A 25081-nucleotide genomic window follows, 5' to 3' on the forward strand; every position below is an offset into this window, starting at 1 on the left:
TTTTAAGGGTTCCTACTAGAGATGAGCGAGCGTACTCGTCCGAGCTTTATACTCGTTCGAGTATTAGGGTGTTCGAGATGCTCATTACTAGAGGCGAGTACCACGCCATGTTCGGGTTACTTTCACTTTCATCTCTGAGACGTTAGCGCGCTTTTCTGGCCAATACAAACACAGGGAAGGCATTACAACTTCCCCCCTGCAACGTTCAAGCCCTATACCACCCCCCTGCAGCGAGTGGCTGGCGAGATCAGGTGTCACCCGAGAATATAAATCGGCCCCTCTCGCGGCTCGCCACAGATGCATTCTGACAGAGATCAGGGACAGTACTGCTGGTGCTGGAGCTGCTATAGGGAGAGTGTTAGGAGTGATTTTAGGCTTCAAGAACCCCAACGGTCCTTCTTAGGGCCACATCTGACCGTGTGCAGTACTGTTGAGGCTGCTTTTTGCAGTGTTGCATATTTGTTTTTGTTTTTTTGTATATCGGCCGTGCAGAGCATTGCGTCCGCAGTCTGCAGTAATTTTACATAGTATAGGGCCAGTAGTGCTGAGGCAGGGACAGTGAAAAACGTGAAAGACATACTGTCTATATAGGCAGTGGGCTTTTCCAAAAAAATTTGGGACAAAAAAATATATTTGGGCTGCCTGTGACTGTCCTGACTGTACTGCGTCTCTGCTGGGGGTAGTAGTCCTAATTAATATGCAGCCAGCTAAGTGTTACAGCGGGCTTGCGCAAAATTCTTTCCTGGCTCTGCTGTGCGTTCCGTAAGCGAAGTCAGCCTCCAACCACAGGTCAATAAGCGGCACATTTAATTACAGCGTTCTGTTTCTGCACTACTGGTAATACAGCATGCTGAGGGGTAGGGGGTAGGCCTAGAGGACGTGGACGCGGGCGAGGACGCGGAGGCCCAAGTCAGGGTGTGGGCACAGGCAGAGCCAGTGCGGTGGCCAGGGGTAGAGGCAGGGCCAGACCGAATAATCCACCAACTGTTTCCCAAAGCGCCCCCTCACGCCATGCCACCCTGCAGAGGCCGAGGTGCTCAAAGGTCTGGCAGTTTTTCACTGAGAGTGCAGGTAGCAGGGGAGGTGCGGAGATCAGGTAGCATGTACAGCACAGGCAGGGGAACACTATCCAAGGCCTTTGACAGCTTTCTGGCTCCCCAGCAAGACTGTCACCGCTCCCCAGTCAAGGCTGAGTCGGCGGGAGCACTGTAAAAGGATGGTGAGGGAGTACGTAGCCGATCGCACGACCGTCCTCCGTGACGCCTCTGCCACCTACAACTACTGGGTGTCGAAGCTGGACACATGGCCTGAACTCGCGCTGTATGCCCTGGAGGTGCTTGCTTGTCCTGCGGCTAGCGTCTTGTCAGAGAGGGTGTTTAGTGCGGCTGGGGGAATCACGGATAAGCGTACCCGCCTGTCAACCGACAGTCTTACACTCATCAAGATGAACAAAGCCTGGATTTCCCCAGACTTCTCTTCTCCACCAGCGGACAGCAGCGATACCTAAACAATACGTAGGCTGCACCCGCGGATGAAAGCATCGTTCTCTATCCCCATCCAAAACGGGGACCTTTTTGCTTCATCAATCTGTGTATAATATTCCTCCTCCTCCTCCTGCTCCTCCTCCTGAAACCTCACGTAATCACGCCGAACGGGCAATTTTTTTTAGGGCCACAAGGCTCAGTCATATTACTTTAGTAAACAATGTTTATAAGTTTTAATTCTCAATTGAATAAAGCATTGAAACTTGCACCTGAACCAATTTTTATTTAAACTGGGCTGCCTCCAGGCCTAGTTACAATTAAGCCACATTAACCAAAGCGATTAATGGGTTTCACCTGCCCTCTTGGTTGGGCATGGGCAATTTTTTTGAAGTACATTTGTACTGTTGGTATACCAATTTTTTGGGGCCCTCGCCTACAGTGTAATCCTAGTAATTTTTAGTCCACCTGCATTAAAGCTGACGTTACATCAGCTGTGTTGGGCACTGCAATGGGATATATTTATGTACCGCCGGTGGGTTCCAGGGAGCCACCCATGCTGTGGGTGCACACGGAATTCCCATTGCGGAGTTGTACCTGCCTGTGACTATTTATAAAAAAACATGGTCTGACTGGGGCATGCAGACACCTTGACAAAATGAATAGTGTGTGGCACATAGGTTCCCCATTGCTATGCCCACGTGTGCAGCTCCTGATGGCAGTGGCACAGGATTCTATTTCTCATTGCTTCTGTACAGCATTGTGGGCTATCGCCCCACCACTTTTAAAGAGGGTCGCTGCCTAGCCGTGCCAACCCTCTGCAGTGTGTGCCTGCGGTTCCTCCTCATGGCAGACGCACTTATAAATAGACATGAGGGTGGTGTGGCATGAGGGCAGCTGAAGGGACAGTTTGGTGTGAGCTGTGGACACTGGGTCGTGCAGGGGGGGGGGGGTTGGGCAGCATGTAACCCAGGAGAAGTGGCAGCGGAGTGTCATGCAGGCAGTGATTGTGCTTTGTTGGAGGTAGTGTGGTGCTTAGCTAAGGTATGCATTGCTAATGAGGGCTTTTCAGAAGTAAAAGTTGTTGGGAGGGGGGGGGGGGGGCCCACTCTTGCCACTATTGTGGCTTAGTGGGACCTGGGAACTTGAGATGCAGCCAAACATGTAGCCCCTCGCCTGCCCTATCCGTTGCTGTGTCGTTCCCATCACTTTCTTGAATTGCTCAGATTTTCACAAATGGAAACCTTAGCGAGCATCGGCGATAGACAAAAATGCTCAGGTCGCCCATTGTCTTCAATGGGGTTCGTTACTCGAAACGAACCCTCGAGCATCGTGAAAATTTCGTCTCGAGTAACGAGCACCCGAGCATTTTGGTGCTCGCTCATCTCTAGTTCCTACCCACTTGCTTTTTTTAAAGCTGCTTTTTTTGAACACTGATGTCAATGGGACTTCCTAAAGTGTAAAAGCATTGCACAAAAACTGTAAAAAAAAAAAAACCGCAATGACTTATTAAAAGGTCACAAAAACGCAAGTGAGTAGGAGCTTTAAGTTCCAGGGCGTGGTGGGTCTTCTGGACATACAGACACCCCCTCAGGCCTCATTAGGGCGGACACCCACTGGCGATATTTTCTATCTTGGGCTGCGAGAGCAAATGAAAACACTTGCCTCGTAGTGCAAGACAGACACCGGAATGAGACCGGGATAGCGCCAGTCTTTTTAATGGGGCCAGCGGCAGCAGCCCTAGCCCCATTGAAAAGATATGGAGGATACCATGGACTGCTGTCACAGCTGTGACAGGAGTTTCCTTCATCCCCGCGGGGACCGTGGGGATGAAGGAATCCTCTTCCACAGCTGTGACAGAAGTGCAGCATGCTATCCCATTGCTTTCAATGGGATCAGTGCTGCTGCCGGTCCCATTGAAAGCAGTGGTTTTGGCAAACCCTTCAGTATGATTTTCGGGGAAGGGGTTCAAATATAAGCCGTTCCCTGAAAATCAATAAGCGGTTAAAAAAGTAAACAAAAAGGAAAAAAGAAAAAAGGTACCCTCTCCGCTACGCTCACGCGTCCTCCGACTGGCTCCCCGACACTGCTACCCAGCGCTTTCAGGAGGCGGGGATTTCAAAATCACCTCCTGAAAGGGCTGTGCTAATTGGCTGAGCGCTCAGCCAATAACAGCTAGTGCTTAGCTATTCATTTATGAATAGCACTATCTTAGCTATACATGAATGAATAGCTAAGCACTATCTGTAATTGGCTGAGCACAGCAAAAAAAAAATCTGTACTCACAGAATCTATGTTAGGCTTCCCTACATGGCCAGTGGGTCACAACACAAGTGGTGGGGCGCATCCAAGCCTTGTGTTTGCCATGTATGATGTAGCAGATAGTCAACATCTACATATGAGCAGTTAGACCTGCTCACAGCGGATTCCGCGTCAGCTTTTTAATAGAATTCACTTGTACAACTGCATCAGCAGTCTGTGGCTATTGTGCCGTATGCAAATTTAGTGCGCAGAGATGCGTAAAAATCCGCGAGACCCGCACAATAAGGAGAGCATGACGCAGTTTGCTTTCAGCGTGTAATTTAACGCGGACAAATCACGGCCATCTGCATAGGACTGCGTATTGTAATGCAATCCTTTGCAAGCCGGCAGGGGTGGAACTTCTGCGGGAAATCCCACCGCAGAATTTCCGCCCGTGTGCAGGGGGCCTTAACCAGAGTGTGGATCCGTGGCAGATCATCCACGCATTTTACGTTTTACAGGCGAATTCTGTACAAAACAATTCCAAGGCGGAACCCACAGTGTGCACTTACTGTAAGAGCAGAATAGACCCTCCTTACTCTTCTCTGCCCTCCATGAAGAGGGGCAACAGGATGGCCACCGTCCTGACAATCCCTACTCAGGCAGAGTTAATCAGACATCCCAAACCCAATATAGGCTAATTTCACACGGGCGAGTGAGTAGGATATAAGGCTGTGAAATCGCGCTCGTTAATGTGCGATTTCCCGACAGATGCAAGACTGTATCAGAGACTTCTGCATCACTACAGGGAAGTAGCGAACCTCCGACACAGCTGTCAGCAGAGGAACACAGCCTGTTAACCACTGCCTCCAATGGGAAACCTTGCATTTGCACTCATGTGCACCTAGCACACAGAGTGATGCTTTGCCAGCCCCACTAAAGACACTGGGCGATGCTAAGGCACCCTTAAAGATAGGACAAAAAAAAAAGAAAGGGGAAAAAAATTTAAAAAACATTGCATATGTATGACCCATTCAAATCAATGGGGTCTCAACACAAATCTCGTGCAAATTTCTCATCTGTGAGGGCCGCCTTAAACTTTATCTTGCAGGAACCAATAATGAAAATAATGTACTATAGGACGTCAAATAGTCCACAGACGGGTGGAAAACTTTCAGTGAAGCCATCATCACTGTCGGGTACACAACCGATCGTACGTGCCAGCAGGGACCTCTGATGACGGTCATGTTATCATTTAACAGGGGAAGCCAAAGAAAACTTCGGATAAGTCAGACATAACATGAGATCACATAGTGGGGTCAGAGGTCAAACCACTTATTCTCATGGAAAGAAACAAAGCTCATCTTACAGCGGCGAGTGCACCACTAAGCTTGTCCGATATCACGCTCACCAACATGCGATTTCCCCCACGGATCAGAGGATTGTGTGTCAGACGCCTCCCATCACTTCAGGGACATAGCAATCCTCTGGCGCTGCTGGCCAGTGCTTGCATGACACGAGAGCACCTCACATGCCGTGCGAGGTATTGACCATCCCCACTGAAGACAATGGGCGAGGCGTTTTGAGGGCATGCCGTGATTTAATACCACACCGCAATGAGAGAAAAAAAGAAATTGCTTATTTATAGAATAGGGCTCATATTTATGCGGGGTTTTTGCATCTTGCACTTTTTAACCGCGATGCGAGTGAAGTCACGGGCTTATGGTCTCATTCGCAATGTCTTCACTCCCACGATATCGCATGGAAAAAAAAAAAAAACACGCATCATGTTTTATCTTTCTGCAATATCAGTGGCGCCGGCCCCATCAGAAACAATTAGAGAACTCCGCGATCCTCTGACAGCGGCGGCGGAGAAATCCTTCAGCCCCACAGTGATGCGAGGCACAGCAGGGCTCAACCGCTGCAGTCTCCGTCTCTCGGCACCCCACAGAGGGAGAAGGAAACAGCCACAGCACAGCAGGAACCTCCAGCGCGAGAGGACCCCGCGCCTGAGGCACCAGGACAAGCAGGAGGGAGCAACAGAACTGAGTTATACCAACATGGACTCCCCCTCAGCACATACAGGCACACCAGCAGCAGCTTCACGTACTGCACACTATGCCTCCCCCATCAACAGGGGCCATGACTCCCTGGGATGGTCGGTGTCCCCTGAGAGCAGTACACCCAGCAGCCCAACTGATAATTCACATAAAGGGGAAATCTCCAATAAACACACTGAGCAGTGGAAAACCCACATAATGTCGATCCCCACAAAAAATGAGCTACACGCATTGTTTGAAAAATTTGAAACGTCAAACAAACAGGCCCTTGATCGTATCCACTCTGATATACACCAGATGGGACAGAGGTTGCTGCAGGTAGAGGAGGTGCAAGAAGACGCGGCAGCCATCTTAGAATCACATAAGCAAGTCATACAATACCAAACAGACCAAATCACCAACCTGACTATGCACATAGACGACCTGGAGAATAGGAACCGACGAAATAATCTCCGCATCCGGGGTTTATCTGAAGTAGATGGCCCCCAACTGGAGACGTGGCACAAACATTTTTCCAACAATTACTAGATCGCGCACTGGACAACCCAATCATAATCGACAGGGTACACAGGGCGCTGGGACCCAAGACGACCGACCCTAATAGACCAAGGGACATACTATGCAGGATCCATTTCTTTAGAGAAAAAGAAACCATTATGTGCGCCGCCAGAGAAAAGGGGAACCTTATGCACAATGGCAAACCACTTATACTCCAAGACCTCGCACGCCACACGCTCCGCCTCAGGGGCGCACTGAGGCCGCTACTAACATTGCTCAGAGAAAGGGACATACCGTATCGCTGGGGATACCCATTCTCCCTGACCGCCAGAAAAGGAAAATCAGCCACATTCCGCATGCTAGGAGACCTTCCTAAATTTCTGGGGACTCTCCAACTCCCCATGATCACACTCCCCGACTGGCCAAGCGCCCCAACCTTGCTGCCCCTAACAGTCCAAGAGCACTGGCAGACGGTCCCACCCAAACAGCGCCGTGAACGCCGTAAGAGGACCTGAAACAGACACTTGACTCCCATCTACCCCACAGTGAAGTCCACACGAGAAGGACTGGCCAGAGACTACACTAAATGGAGACAAAGAAAACCGGGAGATAGATCTCCTCCGATCCCTTACCCCACACACGACCCAAACCATCGATGTAGGGGGAACACATGGGAAGGAATATTGGCCTGGCTACCCGGTTGGCAGCACCTTCTTTTGATGCCGGAGCATCTGCCGTTCATAATTTTCTCAAGGTACCGTTATATACTGGATCATCTGATCTGAACTGCCGCCGTTTGGAGGTTATTCGCAGGGTCCCTCTTGGGTACCCCAAATGTTATAAGTACTATCCCGGGCGGTGGGGGCGGGAGAGCCGGTCCTGTCCTGTCGAGCACTCCACCACTCCCTGCCTAGGGTGAGTTGTCACACAACGCTACAACCACAACACTTCTCACCATGATGGCGTATGCGGCCGCTGAATGCCGCAAAAGGTTTTTCCTTGTAAACCTTTTTTTCCTACCCTCTTTTCTACTCTTTCTATCACCAGACCCAACTACACCCTGGTCACAAAACAACTCCCCCACCTGAATATAGATCATGGCTAATATCACATTTGGCACTTACAATGTGAGAGGGCTAAACAAACCCGCCAAGAGGGGGCAAATACTGGATCATCTGCACAGACATAAAATTATGATTGCGCTCCTACAGGAAACTCACTTTCAAGCAAGCAAAATCCCTAAATGTAAAAATCGTAATTACACAACATAGCATCACAGCCCGCATCCCAGCAAAAAAGCAGGAGGAACCTCCATAGCCATACACAGGCAACTCCCTCACAAACTTCTCGTCGTCAATGGACGAAGACGGAAGATACATCTTCCTGAAAATCCAAATCTATAACGAAATTATAACTATCGCTAATATATATTTCCCAAATCAAGCGCAGGTACACTTCGGAATCCGGGTACTGGGGGCCCTGAGGACCTTCGCTGACGGCTCCAACATACTACTAGGTGGAGACTTCAACCTCTGCGTGGAACCTCTACTCGACTCCTCTGGGGGTAAGTCTGTAATCACACACACATCACTACGTAGGCTACGCAAGGAGCTGGCTAGTCTTAGGCTCATTGACTTATGGAGGACCCTAAAGAGAAAGACTATAGCTTTTTCTCCCCGTCACGTAACTCATACCAACGCCTAGACTACTTATACATCTCACATAAACTACTAGACCGCGACCCTTCAAGCACCATAGGCCCCTTCATATGGTCATACCACGCTCCGGTATGGGGGTCGATCAGACGCGCCACACACGACACCAACAACATCAATTGGCGCTTAACCCCTTAATGACACGGCCTATTTTGGCATTGAGGACCAAGCGATTTTTTGGTATTTTTCCGTCTCCATTTTTCAAAAGCCATAACTTTATTTTTCCGTGGACGCGGCCGTATAAGGGCTTGTTTTTTGCGTGGCGATCTGTAGTTTTTATCGGTGCCACTTTTGGGTATATAGACAATATCGTAAAATTTGTATTTTTTTTTTGATAACAGGGAGAGAAAACGCATCAATTCTGCCATAGATTTTTTTTTTTTTTTTTTACAGCGTTAATCATGCAGCATAAATGACACAAAATTTTTTTCTGCGGGTCGGTACGGTAACAACGATACCAAAATTGTAATATTTTTTTTAGGTTTTTACACTTTTTTGCAATAAAACCCCTTTTTTTGGAAATCTTTTTTTCTCTATAGCTGCATTCAAAGTCATGTAACTTTTATTTTTCTATGTACGGAGCTCTTTAAGGGCTTATTTTTTGCGAGACGAGCTGTAGTTTTTATTGGTACCATTTTGGGAAATGTGCGGCTTTTTTGATCACTTTTATTGCATTTTTTGTGAGGCAAAATGCTAAAAATTAGCATTTTGCCTCTGTTTTTTAGCGGTTTTTTTTATGCTTTTTGTCGTACAAAATAAAAAGCGTGTTCAACTTTTTGTACACGTCATTACGGACGCGTCAATATCCAATATGTGGGGTTTTAGTTTTTTTTCCCTTTTTTTATGCCAATATTAGAAAAAGCATAAAAAAGGGGTTTTTTTACATTTTTCTTTTTTTTTTACACTTTTCTTTTTTTATATACTATTTGAGTCCCTCTGAGGGACTTACATCACTGTGCCTATGATCGCTGTCATAAGGCATGGCAGAGCTACTGCTCTGCCATGCCTTATCGCTTGTACAGCGATTATAGGCACAGGCAATACAGGACGCCAGTGTCTGGCGTCCTGTTGCCATGGTGACAGGCCGGGCTCTCGCGATGACAGCGCGAGAGCCGGCCGGAGACACACAGGTATTGCGATCCCTCTGTGACATCTCCGATGTCCCCCCGCTGTTGGAGCGGGACGCCGGCTGTGACTGACAGCCGACTCCCGCTGCGGGATAGCGCAGGATCTTATGTGATCCCGTGCTATCTCCAGGACGTACCGGTACGTCCTTTTGCGGGAAGTACCAGGCTCCCGGGACGTAACGGTACGTCCTGGAGCGGGAAGGGGTTAAACGACAACCTGCTGTTGGACTCAGCTTGCATACAAGCGATACAACAGGCCATTGAAAATTTCAACACAGATCACTCAGACAACACCTTAGACCCTACAAAATGGGAAGCCCTCAAATGCGTATTCAGGGGAATCTTTATTTCCCATGGGGCGCGACTGAAAAAGGAAAGGACTACCACATTGAGGGATCTGTTGTCCCAAATGACCCACCTCGAAAACATAAACAAGAGAGACCCGTTGAATGCGAGGGCGCCGGAAATCTCAGAAATACGTAGCCGAGTCCTGCAGCTACTGGATCAGGCCTCTTTGTGCCGACGGGATAAAGCTAGAGGGTACTTTTACGAACACGGGAATAAAAGCGGTAAAGGGCTAGCTAAAGCACTAAACCCACAACCCCCGCAGACCTATATCTTTGCAATTAATACGCCAGACGAAGGCCAAGTTAACACCAACACTAAAATAGTAAATGGCTTTCACAAATATTACCACAACCTATATAATCTACCGGACAGGCTAGGGGACCAAGATGAGACCCTGCTACAGGATAGAGATAATTATCTACTTAATTTTGCTCCTAAACGTATTTTGGAAACTGAGGAAGGCGAGCTTGAGGGAGACATCACCCTGGAGGAAATAAGAGGCTATCCAATCCCTGAAAATTGGAAAAAGCCCGGGACCAGATGGCTTTACGCCACGTTTTTACAAACTTTTTGTAGAAGATTTGGCACCCCTAATGCTTAAAACTTTTAACTGCATATCCAACTCCTGCCCTTTCCCGGCTCAAGCCCTACAAGCCATGATTACAGTAATCCCCAAGGTGGGAAAGGACCCCGCATCCTGTAGTGGTTATAGACCAATATCCCTTTTAAACGTGGATACCAAGATCTTCTCAAAAATTCTAGCTACCCGCCTGCAGTCATATATTCCCTCACTAATACATAAGGATCAGGTGGGCTTTGTCCCGGGGAGGGAGGCAGGGGACAACACAATCAGAACACTTGCCCTCGTGTCCCAGGCGCGCGCCTCCGGGGATCCCTTGTGTCTACTCTCGGTGGATGCAGAAAAGGCCTTTGACAGGGTGGGGTGGGGGTTCCTGGAGGTGGTGCTGGGACGGGTGGGCATGGGCCCGAGACTTAGAAGCTGGATAATGGCGCTATCCAAGTGCCCTTCCGCTCGGGTCCGGGTCAATGGTCAACTCTCGCCACCCATACAAATACGTAATGGCACGAGACAAGGTTGTCCTCTGTCTCCCTTCCTGTACATCCTGGTGATGGAGACTCTGGCCAACGCCCTCTGAGAAAACACCAACATTAGCGGCGTTAGAACAGGCAGTAAGGAAAATAAAACAGCCCTATATGCGGATGACCTATTGATATATATAACAAACCCCAGAATTGCTCTCCCTAACATCCTAGCAGAATTTAAAAGGTTTGGCAAACTTTCCAATTTTAAAGTGAACCTCAACAAATCAACAATCTTTAATGTTACGCTAGCAGACTCTGAGGTGGGGGCCCTGAAACCTACTCTCCCGTTTAAAATGGAAGCAGGACAATCTCAAATATCTAGGTGTCACGATAACAAAAGACCCAGACAAGCTCTTTGAAAAAAACTTCAAACCCCTTCTCGCCACACTAGAAACAGACTTTAAGAGATGGCAACTGGTCCCCATGTCCTGGTTTGGCAGAATAAACACAATAAAAATGAATGTGTTACCGCGGTTTCTTTATCTGCTCCAAACGGTGCCCAGCCACATACCCGGGTCCTTTTTATCACGGATTAGGAAAGCCATCAGGACTTACATTTGGGGGAATAGCAGACCCAGGCGCAACTGGAGGGCCCTTACCGGTCCCAAGGACCGGGGAGGTATGGGCATTCCGAACGTTGCCTTATACCATAAAGCGGCATTGTCTAAACGGATCCTAGACCTATTCCATAACAGAGCCCAGAAAATATGGGTAGAGACCGAACAAGCCTCGGTTCCCTTTAATAGCGAGGGGCTCATATGGGTCCCAGGCAATGAGAAACACAAAGGTCTGGGCTGGTCCCCATTTATAGAAGACTTGGTCTCAACCTGGCTGAAATCAGCGACCAAAACAGGCATGATCCGCAGACCGGGCCCACTCACTCCCCTGGTTGGTAACAGATATTCCCAACTTCCTAATGGGCACTACCCTGGCGAGCGCTATCACAGACACGATCCTCAGGGTCAGAGACATAACTCTAGGGGACGGATTTAAAACATTACACGAACTACTGGAAGGACATACACCCCCACCCGGGGCGTGGTTCCAATATCTACAACTGCGACACTACACGGGGACCTTAAGCGATACACACCAGATGAGACGCCCCCTGACCACCTTCGAGAAGATGTGTCTATCGGCCTCTACGACTCAACAAAAAATATCATCTTTATACAAGATGTTAATAGAGGACGCATGCAACAGTAACAGACCTAGAGAGGAAGTGGGAGAGGGACCTCGGAATCACACCCCCAGAGGAGTCATGGAGGAAGTCATACATTCTAACCCACAAATTAAACGTATCCAGTAATTTGCAAGAATTAAATTATAAAATCTTGACAAGATGGTACCGTACCCCGGCAGGGCTAGCCAAGATATTCCCCCAGTACCCGGATACCTGCTGGAGATGCCAAAGAGAAACTGGAACACTAGTTCACATATGGTGGTCTTGCCCCCAGATCCACCCCCTCTGGAGGGAGGTCAATACTTTGTACTCCTGTATATGCAGATATGATATCACCTTCACGCCTTACTCTCCATGTTCCCGGGTTCAATAGCACGCTCTAAAGGTTCCCTACTTAGATTTTTCGTCCTGGCCATGCGACAGATAATTCCCAGAAACTGGAAATCTACGACAACCCCCTCAAGATTGAAGTGGCTGGAAGCACTAGATCACATAAGGTACATGGAGGAACTCTGCGCAAAAGATGAGACAACAAATATCGCAACGTGGCTGGTCTGGAACCAATTCAGTCTCTCTCCCGACCTAAACACGTGGCTTGACAGCAGAACCTTACCAACATTCACAACCACCTCCATAGTCCGCTCTATTAATCCATAAACCACATTCCTATTGCTACCTACCCAAAACCAGGGTCACCTTTTCCCCATCCCCTTACCCCCCCCCCCCCCCCACTCCCCCCACCTGTCCCCTTTCTATCTATCCAACACTCGGCTTTCTTTTCTTCTTTCTCAATTCTTGTTGTTCTTAAATTTATGTTAAACAAATAATGACTAGCCCACTAGGGTATGTTGTTAAAATAGGCTTGTTTATACAGAAAAACGAAGAAACTGCCTCAGGCTGAGAACGTGGATGGAAAAGGAGGACAGACTGAGTATTTGTTAATCCTAACTATGCTTACTCATGACACCACTCCCGATTGCTGTAATTGATGTTTATTCATGGCAGACTAAGGCCTCATGTCCACGGGCAAAATATGATTTAAGATCCGCAGCGGATCTCCCGCATGCGGATCCGCATCCCATAGGGATGCATTGACCACCCGCGGGGTAGATAAATACCCGCGGATCGTCAATAAAAGGGATTTTTTAAAAATGGAGCATGAAAAAATCTGGACCATGCTCCATTTTCGTGCGGGTCTCCCGCGGGGACGGCTCCCGCGGGCTTCTATTGAAGCCGTCCGGATCCGCGGGAGACCTAAAATAGGAATTTAAAAGTATTTACCCATCCGGAGCGGACCGGGAAGGTCTTCTATTCCTCACGGCCGGATCTTTCTTGCTTCGGCTCAGCGGATGTGCCCGGCGCATGCGCGCGGCACGTCGACGACGTGCCGCCGGCGTGACGAATTCATCCGCCGGCCGAAAAAGAAGATCCGGCCGTGAGGAACAGCAGACCTTCCCCGCCCGCTACGGATAGGTAAATTCTTCTTTTCAGCGCTCATGTCCGCGGGGCAGGAGGGACCCGCTGCAGATTCTACATGTAGAATCTGCAGCGGATCTGATTTTCCCCGTGGACATGAGGCCTAAATAAAAAATGTTTGAACCATCAAACAGAAACCCCAAGACTACACTCTGCTGGTATCAGAGGCCGCAGCGGCACCTGTTCAGGCATGGGCGCTCCCAAGCTGGGCACCGGAAGGCAAATAAAGCAGTGTGCTTTAGTTTCCTGTGCAAAAAAACCCCACATTAACTACACTAATTGCCGATTTCAATGAACAGGGGCGCGGCTGTATGCTTTTTTTGCAAGACCACCAGTAAAACATGTATACGCAAATATGCGGCACAAATGCACTTACTTCCATGTGACAGCGGCTTAAGGCCCCCCTCACACGTGCTTTTTACCGCTGTTAGTGGAGTGCTTTCCGCACCGCGCCAATCACAGTACAATGCTCCCATTGTTTTTAATGAGACCGCTCACTCAGGTGGAGACAGCCGCTCGATTGCAGCAATTCTTGAGTGGTATGAGATTTATTTTTGGGCATTTCAGCAATTTTAAACAGTCACCAATATAAATGAATGAGCAGAGTTTTCAGCGTTGCTGAAAATGCTGCATGACTTGGTGATGTGTTTTTGACAGCACTCAACAGCCTAAGCTCCACTGCATGAAAAAACAATACTCACCTAGCAGGCGCTGTCCACTGTCAGATCACGGGTGGGAACACTGTTCTCCGGTGTCCCTGCAGACACCATCCATGTCCATTGTTGAATCACGGGTGGGAACACTGTTCTCCGATGCCCGAGCAGGCGCCGTCCAGGTCCACTGTTGGATCACGGGTGGGAACACTGTTCTCCAGTGTCCCTGCAGGTGCCGTCCAGGTCCCCGAAGGCTTCCCTATACTTGTTGGCACCAACAGAACATCTATTGCTGGTATTGGGGATTGAAAACCCCACCTCCAGAAAGAATGCTCAGATTGGCGCTTCAAGTGCTGGCTCAGCCAATCAGAGTGATCTCTTACTGGAGGAGGGGCTTTAAATCCCTATTACCAGCAATATATGTTTTGTTGTCAAGGGCATGGGAAGCCTGTAGGGACGCTGAAGATTAGCGGGAGGGACCTGGACGGCACCTATGAATATTTGTATTATTTTCCAGCTTCCTTGGCTGTGTTTTCAGCTATAGTAGGCATATACGCTGGCATAACGCATACCAACGCTGCTGAAGCCGCAGTAAACAGTGTTGAAAAGTGCAGCGTTTTTGCAAACACCTGTGTGAGGGAGGCCTAAGGCTGGGTTCACACGGGGCTGAATTGCCACAGTTTTGCTGTTGCAGATGCGCCGGATGGAATTGCTGTGTTTGCAGTGCAAGCCAAAGGCTACTCACACATGCTTTTTATGAAGATACCCACGGAGTTACATGGACAGCCTCCCTATCTTCCCAGTACCGAGAGCTATTGACAACATGGAAAGGAGTTTGCTGCTCACTGAGCAGGCACTCGCTGGGGTAGAGGCAGGGGCGGATGGTGGTACGGAAAAACAGGGAGCAGGCAAGAAGCTGGGTGACAGAGAAGGAGACGTAGAGGGAATAGATCCAAGGAGGCTGGTCCTGAATTGGCACAACCCAACATGTCTGCAACGTTGGCAGATGAGGGCGATGCCATTACAGAGCCAGCACCGCTGCAGCACGACATGCCCTCTGAACGCCAGGGGGATGACTGCTCCAGTGAGACGGGGACGGGGAGTGCAGGGCAGGCTAGACAGGTTCTAGTGGTGGGGGACTCAATTATAAGGGGGATAGATAGGGCAATCTGCCATAAAGACTGGGATTGTCGAACAGTGTGTTGTCTTCCTGGCGCTCGAGTTCGACACATCGCAGATCAGATTGACAGATTACTGGGAGGGGCTGGTGAGGATCCAGCAGTCATGGTGCACGTTGGCACCAATTAACAAGTTAGAGGTCAATGGAGGACCCTCAAAAGTGATTTCAGGGACCTATGGTCCAAGCTCAGGGCGAGGACCTCCAGGGTAGTTTTCTCGGAAATACTACCTGTACCTAAAGCCACACTAGAAAGGCAGCAGGATCTTAGGGAGGTAAACAAGTGGCTCCGGAGTTGGTGTAAAAAGGAGGGATTTGGATTCCTGGAGAACTGGGCTGACTTTGCTGTCGGCTACAGGCTCTACCATAGGGACGGGCTGCATCTAAATGGGGAGGGTGCAGCTGTGCTGGGGGAAAAGATGGCTAGAAGGCTGGAGGAGTGTTTTAACTAGGGACTGGGGGGGGGGGGGGGGGGGTAAAATGAGAAATAGTGGGGTAGCCAGTATAACTAGCAACCCGGGTCCAAGCAAAGGGAATGGGGGTCGAGCAGGGGGTGGGGTTAGTACAGTTAGAACTGATAGATCAGCCATAAGTACGAATAGCAAAAAAAAAAATAAAAAAAAAAAAATGATATAAATTATATGACCTTATCAGGGAGAGACAAAAAAACTAAACTTTAGTTAAGGAAAATTTGATGAGCTTAGAACTACTATCGGTAACATTAATTGGGACAACATCCTCAAAAAAAACATCAGTACAGAGGATAAATGGGAAAAGTTTAAAAGGATCCTAATCACCTCATGTGAGCAGTTCATTCCCTTTAAAAATAAAAGAATCTCAACTAAAAGGAAACCAATGTGGCTCGACAAGACGGTAAGAGGGGCAATAAACTAAAGAAAGCGTTCAAACTACTAAAGCAACAAGGCAGCGAAGAAGCGATAAAATCGTACAGGGAAAAAAACAATATGCAAATATAAGATCAAAACTGCCAAGGAGGAAGCAGAAAGACGGATCGCCAAAGAGCAAAAACAACTCAAAGCCATTTTTCAACTATATTAACAGCAAAAGGATTTGCAGGGAGAGCACTGGCCCTTTAAAAAATTATGCAGGAGAAATAATTGAAGATGATGGAGGGAAGGCAAATCTATTAAACAGTTTCTTCTCAAGCGTATTCACAAACGAAAAGGAAATGCCACACGAGATGCAGAGGAATAAAATGAACCCATCACAATATCTCATACCCAACGCAGGAGGAGGTGCAGAAGCGACTAAAGAAGACTAAAATTGATAAATGGCCGGGCCCAGATGGACTACACCCAAGGATACTAAGGGAACTAAGTGACGAGATAGCTAGGCCGCTATATCTAATATTTCTAGACACTTTCAAGACCGGTGTAGTACCATTGGATGGGCGCATTTCCAACGTGGTTACAATTTACAAAAAGGGGAGCAAAACTGAGCCTGGTAACTACAGGCCAGTAAGTCTCACTTCAATAACGGGAAAACTTTTCGAGGTGATTCTGAGAGACGCCATCGATGAGTATCTCAAGGAGAACAAGGGAATAACTCCTCACCAGCATGGATTCATGAAGGGTCGCTCATGTCGGACAAATCTGATCAGTTTCTACGATGAAGTAAGCTCTAAGCTGGACCAGGGAGAATCTATTGATCTCGTATATCTGGACTTCTCTAAAGCCTTTGACACCGTGCCACATAATAGGCTAATATACAAAATGAGGCAGCTAGGATTAGGTGAAAACAGGTGTAAGTGGGTAAAAAATTGGCTCAGAGATAGAAAACAGAGGGTGGTAATAAATGGTTCACACTCTGATTGGACCACCGTTGCTAGTGGGGTGCCACAGGGCTCAGCATTAGGCCCCATTCTGTTCAATATATTTATCAACGACCTGATAGGGGGGGCTGCACAGCAAAATATCAATATTTGCAGACGACAAAATTATACAATATAATTAATGCAACAGAGGACAATCTACAGCTACAAACGGACCTGGATAAGCTAGGGGCTTGGGCAGAAAAATGGCAAACGAAGTTCAACGTTGAAAAATGTAAGAATGCACATGGGCAGGAGAAACGGATGTCACCAATATTCGATATTCGATATTCAGGTACCGCTAGGAAAAAGTGATATGGAAAAGGATCTGGGGGTATTAGTGGATAATAGACTAAACTGGAGTAACCAATGCCAGTCAGCTGCTGTAAAGGCAAATAAAGTCTTGGGGTGCATTAAAAGAGGTATAGGGGCAAAGGACGAGAACATTATCCTCCCACTATATAAGGCACTTGTCAGACCTCACATGGAATACTGCATACAGTTCTGGTCACCGGTGCTCAGGAAGGATGTCACAGTGCTTGAGGGGATTCAAAGAAGGGCAACTAAACTAATACATGGAATGACGGGACTGGAATACCCAGAAAGGCATCAAAATTGGGAATATTTACTCTAGAAAAGACGGCTAAGGGGCAACCAAATAACCATGTATAAGTACATGAGGGGACAATACAAGGATCTCTCCCATGATCTGTTTATACCCAGGACCGCGACAGTAACGAGAGGGCATCCGCTACGATTAGAAGAAAGCAGGTTTCATCACCAACATAGAAGGGGATTCTTTACTGTAAGAGCAGTGAGACTGTGGAACTCTGCCTGAGGAAGTGGTGATGGCAAAATCCATAGAGTTTAAAAGGGGACTTGATTTCTTTCTGGAGAGGAAGTACATTATAAGTATTAAATCTTAGGTTAATTGTTAATCCTGGTATACAGGCAGGTAGGAACTATTAGGGGTTGATCCAGGGAACAGTCTGATTACCATTAGGGAGTTGGGAAGGAATTTTTTCCCCAAAAAGGCCATCTGGCTTCTGCCCTTGGGGTTTTTTGCCTTCCTCTGGATCAACACAGGAGGATAGACAGGCTGGACTAGATGGACATTGTCTTCATTCAGCCTAACGAACTATGCTACTACGTTACTTTGTGAAAATTGTCAAAGAGCAGCTCCTACCCAGGAGCCCCGCCAAGGTGTTCAAGATGTTTTGTGAGCCACTTTTCTAGACCTACTCAGTCTATCAGTGGATAGCAGCCACCTCAGCAGTTAAATCGCAGTAGACGGCTCCCATTGATATCAATGGGGCCTCACAGATATGCATTCGAACTCAGTTTAACGCTGCAGTTTGAGTGCAGGCTGCTTAATTTTTCCGTGTTTTAACGCACCTCAACACCCATTACAATAATAGGGTGCGTTAAAACCCGCTGTCAGATGCAGTGACCTGGACCTTGCTACTTCTGGGTTCGCTGTACTGTGCGTGGTCCTCACCGCTTGCCATCAGAAACGTGCCGTACACTTTTTTCCCCTTAAATCTCCTGCAGGATCCATGGCCCGGCCGCAGTGTTCGCTGCAGGTGGGCCATGGATCGGACGGCTTCCATTAACTTTAATGGAAACCGTCCGGGGACCGCAGTGAAATGGAGCATGCTGCGATTCGTTTACTGGACTAATAGGTCCGCAAAACAAATCCACATGCTTCATTCACGGCTGCTGATGCTTCCCTATGGACGGCTTGGTTTGCCAATCTCCCACAAGTCAAATTCACCCGTTGACATTGGGCCTAACGGTCATAAAACAGATTCTAAAAATATAAAGTTATATAGTGACGTTAGCAGCGTTCATCTGAAACACAAATAAAGGTATAGTATGACAGGGCACTGAAGAAACACTGAAACCATCTTTTGATTAAAAAAAAAAAAACACAATTACAGACAAGATTTGAACAAATGAACAATGCGAAAAGGCAACAAAGATCAGCATTAAGCCAGCAGATAAAGCTGGCGCTATAGTCCTCATGATACATCGGACTACAAGAAGGAAGCAGACACAGCTAACAGACACCAGATGCTACACCAAACAGGATCAAGGCCAGACTCAGAAATATGTGAGGGAATTGAGAAGAGTCATTAGAATCCTGTCTGTGGGCTCCAAAAAAACTCTCGGACTCTATATTAGAAAACCCTAGGATTGGAGTATTCTATATGCTTCCTAAACTACACAAAGCTGGCAACTCAAGAAGGCCAATCATCTCAGGTGTGGGAACCCTCACTGAAGGAATCTCAGGATGGGTAGAAGGTATCCTCAAACCACTGGTGAGGAATACAACCAGCTGTTTCTAGTCACAGACAGAACATAGAAGATATGAAAGTTATGATACTGAAAGGCAATTGCAAGTCACAAAACTATAGAATTTGGGAATATAAATTTGAAACAACTTTTTGACACTTTCAATAAAGAGCTGAATTCTTCACGAGGATTCATGCCTGACTGGGGAGTATGAGAAATCTATAGCACAGATAACACTGCTGGCCTGGTGACCCCCTAACAGTAATTCAGGGACCATAAAACCTTCACTACGGATCCATTTACTTTAAGCCTGAAGCAGAACCCTGCTGCAATGGTTCAAAAGCTTCTATTATCTATTTTGCTAGCCATTAAAAGGTAGCATGTCTACAAGATTCCATGGTTTCTCTTGCTGGGATCACATTTAGACTGGATACATCTTATTAAAATGAATCAGGAGCATTGTAAAAGATGTTAAAAACAAGGTAGAATGCTGCCTGTGCGCTGCGTTTTACCGCCTCTGAACTCAGTGTTTTATGTCAGCAGGACGGAAAATATAAGTGGTGACGTCAGCTGCTTGCTTTGCCTGTGCTCTGCCCCAGTAAAGATGCTGCCCTTACACCATCACCTGTGTGAGCGGGCTGAGGTGGTTCTAGTATCCAATTGTTACACTTGTCAGCGATACATTGTTCATATTGTTAGTTAAAGGAAGATCCCCCGATAACCAGGTGAACAGCGCACTCCGCTGGGAGGTGTAACCATCGGTGTTCTTGGTTATTCATTTGTACTAATCTTGTCTGCTACTCCTAATATTTATGTAACAATGTATCAAAAAGGGGTTGCAGCGTCCTGGTTAAGAATATCCCTGTCTGCTTTCACATCTGCGTCGGGGATTCTGTTTTTCTATTCCGTTCGGGGAGCAGAAAAAGGGCAATCTCCGCTGCTGAACGGGACTGTCTTATAAGGGAACCAAACTGAATGGACCCCATTGGCTATAATTTGTTCTCCGCTCAGCTGACAGGCATTTTACCAGAAGACAAAGTGACCATGCTGCGCTACTTCTACTGGTATTTTGTGCCGGCTCTGCGACAGAACCTCCCACCGGAGCTCCAGCACAGATGTGAACCGCCTCTTACCTACTTGTATTTGTGGGTTTGTTAATAGGTCATTCTGTCCGAAACGTCATTATGGAATTTTTTTGTAATTTTTGACATGCCTGTCTTCTACCTTATCAGCGCAGGAGGTAACACTGTGGCCTCTGATTGGCTGCAGCAGTCACCCAACATCCTGCCAGCGCTGGCAGTAGGAGCTTCTCCCAGGAAGCAGCGGAGCGGTTAAGGAGGTAAACTATGATGCTTTTATTTTTTTACAGCATGCTTAGCAATTTTACTGGAAAAAAAAAGTTCTACACCGACCTCCCCTTTAATGATGGGATCCTGTGATCAAAATGCTGCGAATTTTCCACAACCGAGAGGTTTTCTATTAAGAAGTGAAAGTGATTAAAGCAAATCCTGTTGACCTGTGGAGGGCGGACAAGAAAATTTAAGAGCACTACAGAAATTGCGCAGGAAACTGAAGTGTGTGAAGGCAACCTACATTTTTTTTGTTAAACTCAGACAAGCCTTTAAAAACTGATGACCTGTCAGGATAGGCCATCGATAGTTGATGGGAAGGGGTCCGCCGCTCCGGACCCCCAGCTGTCATTACTGCAGTCATTTTGGATTCAATGAGAACAGTGTCTACATGACCAACCCATACTGCTGCCAAGGGTACAGCGCTTACAGCTCTGGATACACTGACCGCAGCGGGCGGCGGACCGCAAGCAACCAATGGATCAGAAGGACAGACCCTGTAACGCTACATTCACACGTAGCGAAAACGCTGCAGATTTTCAGTAGCAGATAGTTCCCACCATTGGTGAAGATTGACGCAGCTTTTGGTATAGATCCGCAGTGAAATCCGCTGTGGATCCTCGTCAAAACCTGCACTGCGGATTTTGAGGATGATGAGCATCAAAAATCTCAGTGCCAGACCTGTGAATTGTGGTGTGGATCCACACAAAGCCCACCATGTGTGAGCAGACCATATGGGGTCACCTGTTTAGCACAGCGTACAGATAATCCAAGGGGCCTTACAGGTCAAATAGCCGGCAGTCACACGTATGGCCTACAGCTATCTGTCACGACCCCGTCACACATACATGACCTGTACCACACATGGCCTACAGCTATCCGTCCCAAGCTTGTCATACACATACATGATCTGCAGCACACGTATGGCCTACAGCTATATGTCCCGAGCCTGTCATACACATACATGATCTGCAGCACACGTATGGCCTACAGCTATATGTCCCGAGCCTGTCATACACATACATGATCTGCAGCACACGTATGGCCTACAGCTATCTGTCCCAAGCTTGTCATACACATACATGATCTGCAGCACCAGTACGGCCTACAGCTATCTGTCCCAAGCTTGTCATATACATACATGATCTGCAGCACACATATGGTCTACAGCTATCTGTCCCAAGCTTGTCATACACATACATGATCTGCAGCACATGTATGGCCTACAGCTATATGTCCCGAGCCCGTCATACACATATGTGATCTGCAGCACACGTATGGTCTACAGCTATCTCTCCCAAGCTTGTCATACACATACATGATCTGCAGCACACGTATGGGATCTCCCTTCAGCACAAAGGATTCTGTATGTTGAAATCCCACGTTTAACCCTTCCTTCCCCTGACTTCTATAGGGTGGGAGCCGGGCACTGCAGTCGGTTTGGCCAGATAGCGTCCGTTTACACCAAAGCCATCATGTGACCGAGCGACGGTTGCCTGTTCTCCCGCTCCGTCTGTTAATACAGCAGATACATTGTTGCCATGTTAACACGAGATCCTTCAGTCACAGTCGCTGTAAGTGAGAACGGCTGAAGGTCCGGTATTTAAACCAGACAATTAGTGAACGGGCCAACGATACCGCACACAGTGGGGGCCGTGCTAGTCGGGGGCGGGCCAACGATACCGCACACAGTGGGGGCCGTGCTAGTCGGGGGCGGGCCAACGATACCGCACACAGTGGGGGCCGTGCTAGTCGGGGGCGGGCCAACGATACCGCACACAGTGGGGGCCGTGCTAGTCGGGGGCGGGCCAACGATACCGCACACAGTGGGGGCCGTGCTAGTCGGGGGCGGGCCAACGATACCGCACACAGTGGGGGCCGTGCTAGTCGGGGGCGGGCCAACGATACCGCACACAGTGGGGGCCGTGCTAGTCGGGGGCGGGCCAACGATACCGCACACAGTGGGGGCCGTGCTAGTCGGGGGCGGGCCAACGATACCGCACACAGTGGGGGCCGTGCTAGTCGGGGGCGGGCCAACGATACCGCACACAGTGGGGGCCGTGCTAGTCGGGGGCGGGCCAACGATACCGCACACAGTGGGGGCCGTGCTAGTCGGGGGCGGGCCAACGATACCGCACACAGTGGGGGCCGTGCTAGTCGGGGGCGGACCAACGATACCGCACACAGTGGGGGCCGTGCTAGTCGGGGGCGGACCAACGATACCGCACACAGTGGGGCCGTGCTAGTCGGGGGCGGACCAACGATACCGCACACAGTGGGGCCGTGCTAGTCGGGGGCGGACCAACGATACCGCACACAGTGGGGCCGTGCTAGTCGGGGGCGGACCAACGATACCGCACACAGTGGGGCCGTGGTAGTCGGGGGCGGACCAACGATACCGCACACAGTGGGGCCGTGGTAGTCGGGGGCGGACCACGATACCGCATACAGTGGGGCGTGCTAGTCGGAGCGGACCACGATACCGCACACAGTGGGGCGTGCTAGTCGGAGCGGACCACGATACCGCACACAGTGGGGCGTGCTAGTCGGAGCGGACCATGATAACGCACACAGTGGGGCGTTCTAGCCGGCGCTGGCCGTTTACATGGAATGCTTGCCCTTAGCTGTCGCACGTTGTGTATAAAGGGCCTTTCATATTAATTGCAGTGTTTGCCGGACATTCATGCAGCGCCCTGCATTCTGGAAGCTGGCGGAGGCTGCAGAGCTGTCACATCTAACATACAGGTGTGAGTGCCGCACCATCAGCAGTGCTGGGGACACTAGACCCAGCCCATGCCACCCATGCCCTCCGCCTACAGGGGCACTCAGACGGGCATATGCAGAGCCCGGTGTGTGAAGACCGTATATACCGGCTGATCTACGCCGCTGCTTGCGGTCTTCGGCCCATCAGCGGTCTTTAATCATGCGGCTGTGCCCTCCATTTGTACAAAGAAGAGTCACATCAAGGTTTGTTTACCAACACGCAGCGAGTGATCCGGTTTCCGGCACTGATCGCCAGGCATGGCGGGTACAACCGCTCCGAGACCGGACAGACTGCGCTGTGAGAAAGATACGAGAAAACAGTGAAACCAGGTTCTACTCGCTGCGCGCTTCATGTATATGGAGGACCCCTAAAGCGTGCTCCTCGCCAACAGCACGGGCGTACAGGGGGTCTCACATCTGCACAGGGGCTCAGAGGAATGTCTGGACAGTACCACGCCACACGGACCCCCTGACAACCGCGCCACACGGACCCCCTGACAACACCGTCCGTCCGCTTCCAAGACTGGAGCTCCCAGCGCAGCTGAGGACGGCCTTACGGCCAGCGCACAACTGCCGCCAATGCTTACGGCTGCTACCGCGGGACGTGCCGCTCACCGGAGACCATGCCAGGACTGCCCACGGTGCCATCAGTCTATATGTCACCCATCACCGGTCGGCGCGGACACAACCGCAGCGTGTGAACGAGCCCCTCGCACACCGGTCACACAAGGACACCCCAGCATGCCCGCCCGCCGCTCCCGCACTCACTCAGCTGTCCGCCGGGGTTGCTGACCGCCACTGCCACCACCGTCGGCCTCTCGAAGTTGCCCGGGTTGGAGAAGTAGTCCCGGAGGCGCGGCAGCTCCCGGCCGCCCTCCAGCAGCTCCGTGTGCAGCTCCAGCGCCGTCAGCAGCAGCTGCTCCCGCAGAAGCTGCGCCGCCACCGCGTCCAGCGGGACCCGCCCGGGCTCACCGGAGGGAGCGGCCAGCAGCCGGGGCCCGGCGGGGGGCAGCACCGGCTCGGCGGCACGGCCGTCCAGGGGGGACACGTCCTCGTCATCCTCCTCCTCCTCCTCCTCTTCAGCGTCGTCTTCTTCCTCCTCGGAATCGCTCAGGAAGGGGTTAATGCTACTACTGCTAGCGCTGGGGGCGACGACAGCCGCGGGTGTAACCCCTGCCGAGCCGCCGGAGCCTGCTGCAGGGGCCGCCATCTTTATCCGAGGAGACGGGGAGGGGCTGTTGTCACCGGGCGGGTCCCGGTAGGACGTAGTTAGCAGCCGCCGGCGCGTCGCCGCCTTATATAGCTGCTAGGGCCCGTGCACACAGATCAGTCCGCAGCAGCAGCCGCACAGATCAGTCCGCAGCAATATCCGCACATGTGCACGCAGCCGCAGGAGCTGCGGATGCAGGAAATAGTCCGGCCGAGGGGAATGTCCCTCCCGCGGTGTTCACACCGGACGGTGCCTTACAATCCACAGCGTTTTGAAATCTCAGCTAAAATTAATGAGTTCTAATGGTTTTTTTCATCTACATGGAATGGAAAATCTACGCGCTGCGCACTTGTGCTTAACCCCTTAATGACGCGGCACCTTTTTGTTTTTTTCTCCTGCCTTAAAAAAAATCATAACTGCTTTATTTATCCATTGACGTCGCTGTATGAAGGCATGTTTTTTGCGGGACGAGTTGTATTTTTCAATGGTGCTATTTAATGTACCATATAATGTACTGAAAAATTCTAAGTGGAGTAAAATGAAAAAAAAAAAAACATTCCGCCATCTTTC

At 49.4% G+C, this 25081-nt stretch overlaps 1 protein-coding gene across 5 annotated transcripts in view; it reads right to left on the reverse strand.

The window, feature by feature from the left end:
• RELCH (RAB11 binding and LisH domain, coiled-coil and HEAT repeat containing) overlaps nt 1-24579 on the reverse strand; it is a 216282-nt gene extending 191703 nt beyond the window's left edge. For 2 of the 5 annotated variants that reach the window (XM_066579175.1, XM_066579172.1), the window contains exon 1: nt 24070-24576. In XM_066579175.1, the coding sequence (XP_066435272.1) occupies nt 24070-24511 (442 nt within the window). In that variant the 5' untranslated portion in view covers nt 24512-24576. Of the gene's footprint in view, nt 1-24069 lie in introns of all 5 variants that reach the window. The other 3 variants (XR_010786694.1, XM_066579173.1, XM_066579174.1) reach the window with 3 other exon arrangements.
• Between the last annotated feature and the right edge of the window lie 502 nt (nt 24580-25081).

Source organism: Eleutherodactylus coqui, chromosome 9 (genome assembly GCF_035609145.1).
Source record: "Eleutherodactylus coqui strain aEleCoq1 chromosome 9, aEleCoq1.hap1, whole genome shotgun sequence".
NCBI lineage: Eukaryota > Metazoa > Chordata > Amphibia > Anura > Eleutherodactylidae > Eleutherodactylus > Eleutherodactylus coqui.